The sequence below is a fragment of the Spinacia oleracea genome, chromosome 5 (assembly GCF_020520425.1).
Source record: "Spinacia oleracea cultivar Varoflay chromosome 5, BTI_SOV_V1, whole genome shotgun sequence".
Taxonomy (NCBI): Eukaryota; Viridiplantae; Streptophyta; class Magnoliopsida; order Caryophyllales; family Amaranthaceae; genus Spinacia; species Spinacia oleracea.
Window position 1 is genome coordinate 53,942,654 of NC_079491.1, and position 4,338 is coordinate 53,946,991.

General features: G+C 38.9%; 1 protein-coding gene across 1 annotated transcript; it reads left to right on the forward strand.

The window, feature by feature from the left end:
* Window positions 1-1,957: 1,957 nt before the first annotated feature.
* LOC110789047 (protein FAR1-RELATED SEQUENCE 5-like) lies at window positions 1,958-4,043 on the forward strand. The gene is made up of 3 exons (XM_021993691.2): window positions 1,958-2,757; window positions 2,846-2,979; window positions 3,097-4,043. Exons 1-3 carry the CDS (start codon window positions 1,958-1,960, stop codon window positions 4,041-4,043), a joined length of 1,881 nt encoding a protein of 626 aa, XP_021849383.2.
* Window positions 4,044-4,338: the final 295 nt, after the last annotated feature.

The following is a 4,338-nucleotide window of genomic DNA, read 5'->3' on the forward strand; positions in this document are numbered from 1 at the left end:
TCTAAAAAAACCGCCCCCGTAGAGGAAAGGTCCAAAAAACACCCCCTACACGCACGTCACGCTTCAGATTCGTTTTCCGATTTCGGAATTCATTTCCGATTCGAACAAATTTTTACGTTTCCGTTAATATTTTCGATTCCGGAATTTATTTCCGATTCCGACAATATTTCCGATTCCGGTAATATTTCCGATTTCGGCAATATTTCTATTTCTGATAATATTTTCCGATACGAACCATGTTTCCGTTTCCGGCAACATCAACGACTAGGATAATATTTATATTTTCGTCATTATCTATATTTCCGTTTCCGACAATATCATCATTTCCGGAGCATTCTATATTTTTCCTTTTTGACAATTTCAGCTCCCACTGGAACCGAGATCCGTCGTTTCCGAATGTTCATAAATGGAGTATTTAATGAATAATATATTCACTTAAATACTTGATCCGTTCAAGTACTATTTGTGTGACCCTACGGGTTCAGTCAAGAGTAAGTTGTGGATTAATATTATTAATTCCACTTGAACTGAAGCGGCTTCTAGCTAGGCATTCAGCTTACTTGATCTCATTTAATTTGTTAACTTGTTTAATTGATACTGAACCGCATTTATTAGACTTAGCATTGAATGCATACTTGGACCAAGGGCGTTATTTCCTTCATGTATTTTTTCGTAAGTGTTTCTATCATAGCTTAGCTTGGAATGCTATTTTTAGAGGTCTAGTTTTGCGCATGCCAAGACCACGTTGAGATTTGTGTTGGAAAATTTTGTTCCAAGATATAAGAGGCGTAGCTAAATGGTTAGTTGATCGACTTCAAAAGAAATATATCTGAACAAACATATGCAAGTAGAGCTTCTAGATTACTTTAAATTAGAGTCATTCTACCTGCTTTTGACAAATAGTGGGATACTAAGAGTTAATCTTGTTTCATTTTTGCATGATATTATTATAATCCATCATTGTGAGCTTAATTATAAGATGAGAATTGAGCTCTCAAATATCTCCCAAAGGACATAAACTTTGTCAAATGAAAGAGACATGTAAGGTTATCTCTCTTCGTTATTTGTATTTGTTTAGAAAAAACAATTGATGATTTATGAAATTTATTAATTGACGGTTAGTAAACTGTTTAAGAAAATTGCAGGCTGAAGAAGAACTTTTGCAGAACACAAGACTGTAATCTACAAAAAGAAGACAATATATCTTCTTTATTCTTGGAGTTAGGCTAAAGCATATCGCATTTTTATTAGATAAGAAAAGGAAGATAATACACATAAACTTCGTTTATGTGCGCCCCACATACACCACCTCTCATGTGGTGACACCTCGACAAGGTAAAATAAAAAGAGGGGGAAAGCTGAGCGGGAAGGAGTTTTCACGGGTTGGAGCCAAAACCAAAAATGGGAGGGAAAGTTCCCGCTGGTTTTCACGGAAAATTCTTGGCGCCATGAAAATTTGGGAACCGGGATTGAATATCACTCCATAGAAAATAGAGTTCTTTTTCTCCATTACTTGCCACCCAAACCAGAAATAGTGGAGGAAGAAGATGAACAGTGTTCTGTTGATTTGAAAGTCAAACAAGAGGAAGACAAGAAGCCTCCACCAAATAACCCGTCGTTTGGAAGCTGATATGCTTTCGGGTTAACTTTCCGGTGATCGATCGTTTTCATTGCAATCCAAAAGGTAAAACGTTGATATGGATTTCATTCGTGTGCTTCCCGTCCACTTGAACATGTTTTTAACAACTACATTGAATCATTAGTTGGAGTGGGCATATTATTTGATTATCTGTGGGATGCTCGACACCATCGCCGGAGGCTAGATTGGCTTTATTCACTAGGTTCATGGAGTTACTCTGCCTGATAGGCTACTTAAAGTTTATATTGTTTTACTTTATTATTATCAAGTTACTTAAAGTTTTGATAATATATTATTATTTATGAATGTATGTGTAGAATGATCATTGATCTTAACGAGGACATTTATGATGATGATGTTGTGGAGGTCAATGCTGATGAGCAGGGTCCCTCGATTCCTTGTAAAGGGATGTGCTTTGTTTCAGACGAAGAATTAGCAACATTATGTCACAATTATGCATATAAACTTGGATTCACCTTTTTGGTTCAGTCTAGCTTGTTGATGGACGAATACAAGGCACTTGGAGTTAGACGTACCGGTGTAGGGAAATTAGAGACACAAAACCATATGCTCAAGCGATTAAGATTGCATTGTAAGATGGGGGGTCGTAAACAAACTATGAATTCTCAGGTGTCTGACTGCAAGGTGTTTGTTGAAGGAAGGATGGTTGAGGGTCGTATGGAGATAACCGGATGTTTATTGGAACACAAACATACACTCCATCCGAATAGTAGCCGTTTTATGGTTAATTATAGGAACATTGATTGTCCAACGCATAATAGAATAGTTATCAATGATAGGTCTGCGATTCCAATAAGCAGGAACTTTAATCAACTCGTGGTTGAGAATGGAGGCCAGGAAAATGTACCCTACAACCAACGAGATGTGAGGAATGTAGTGAACTTAGAGCGTCGTATGTCTAGGATTCAAGGAGATGCAGTTGCTCTTGAAGAATACTTCAGGAAGCAGCATGATGCTGATAAAAACTTCTACAGTTGCATCCAAAATGATGAAATAGGAACTTTGATGAACGCGTTTTGGTATGATTCAAGGAGCAGGGCAACATGGAAAGATTTTGGTGATATAATAACCTTTGATACAACATTCCTCGCCAACAGGTTAGAATTTGTAAACTTGCCAGAAGTCGTGCATCTATATTTTTGACTTTTAATAAAATTTCACTACGTGTATTCGTTGCTGAAACAGGTACAAGATGCCATTTGCACCATTTGTGTGTGTAAACCATCATGGCAAATCAATCGTGTTTGTATCAGCACTCCTATCACACGAGGATTCAGATACTTTTGAATGGGTATTTAAACAGTGGCTTCTTTGTATGGGTAAACCCCCAGATGGAATTCTAACAGACCAGTGCCGAGCTATTGGGAGGGCGGTGAATTTAGTATTTCCGGATGCGCACTATAGATTGTGGCTGTGGCACATACTATAAAATGCAGTAAAGAATTTAGGTAGCCTAACCAAATGGAGTAAAATAGGTGTGGCAATACATGAAGCAGTCCATGATTTTCTGGACGCAGATGAATTCGATGAAGCATGGCGTCTAATTATTGAAACATGTGGTCTTCAAGCCAATCCTTGGATGAAGGAGATGTATGAAATTAGGCAGCGGTGGGCGCCAGGGCACTGGCGAACCACATTTTGGGCTGGAATGTCCTCGACCCAGAGAAGTGAAAGAATGAATCGCTTTTTTAAGGGCTATGTAAACGTTGAAACCGGATTGTCTCGTTTTTTATTACAGTATGAGGCAGCTATGAAGGTGAAACTGGAAGAAGAGAAGATCATGGACTCTCAATCCGTTCAGCCACCCCTCCCTGTGGATAAGACCGTACTAGTTGAGTATGTGTTCCACAAGAAATACACAAATGCAAAATTTGCAGAAGTAAGGAAACAATCAGTTGCTTTAAAGCACACAAATGCAACAAAGACGGGGGCGCTTGGTTCTCTTTTATTCTATAGAGCCGACGAGAATGTTGCGACCCGCATGAAATGGAAACAAAAAAAATCATACTTTCTTAGCATCGATAAGGAGAAGGGAGAGTTTTCATGTTCTTGTAAACTATTTGAGTTTTCTGGGATATTGTGCAGGCATTTAATCCGCGTGATTGATACCGAGGTCATACAGGTAATTCCTGATAAATACATCTTGGATAGATGGCGGAAAAATAAAGTTCGTGGCTATGAGGATATTCGGGTTTCATACTATCACCCGGAAGAATCAGCTCGTGTGAAGAAGAATAGGGATTTTTCCCAGAGACACACATACTTGCCTAGCTTACCCATGCACAATGATGCAACATTGTTGTTGTACAAGGAAGCAACTAAAAAAATACGCAGCGCATTGGAAGCAGAAGTTGGAGTAGAAAACACTGGCACTGATGGATAAGGGGTTTGGGATGCCTCTGCACGCAGGGTTTATGGTCGGCGTCAATTACGTCCTAAGGAGCACAACCAACGACACCTTGAGAGGGAAGTAGAACCCATAGAAGGGGCTACGAAAACTCCGCCTGACAGACATGGTAACGGGAGGGGGGCTAAAAACAGAAATAGACAACCGACGGAGAGAATCCCGACTAATTAAGAAGTATAAAACCGATGAGGAAATTGCTAGGAACCAGGTAATAACGAAGATCATACATACAAGTATACTATTTTACTTCGAAATTCTATGTGTAATTATT

Excerpts from the sequence above, each read along its gene's own strand:
- LOC110789047 (XM_021993691.2), top strand. The coding sequence starts at position 1,958 with ATGATCATTGATCTTAACGAGGACATTTATGATGATGATGTTGTGGAG. Across the intron at positions 2,758-2,845 it reads ACAACATTCCTCGCCAACAG|GTACAAGATGCCATTTGCAC; the intron begins GTTAGAATTTGT and ends TTGCTGAAACAG. Across the intron at positions 2,980-3,096 it reads ACAGTGGCTTCTTTGTATGG|TAAAGAATTTAGGTAGCCTA; the intron begins GTAAACCCCCAG and ends TATAAAATGCAG.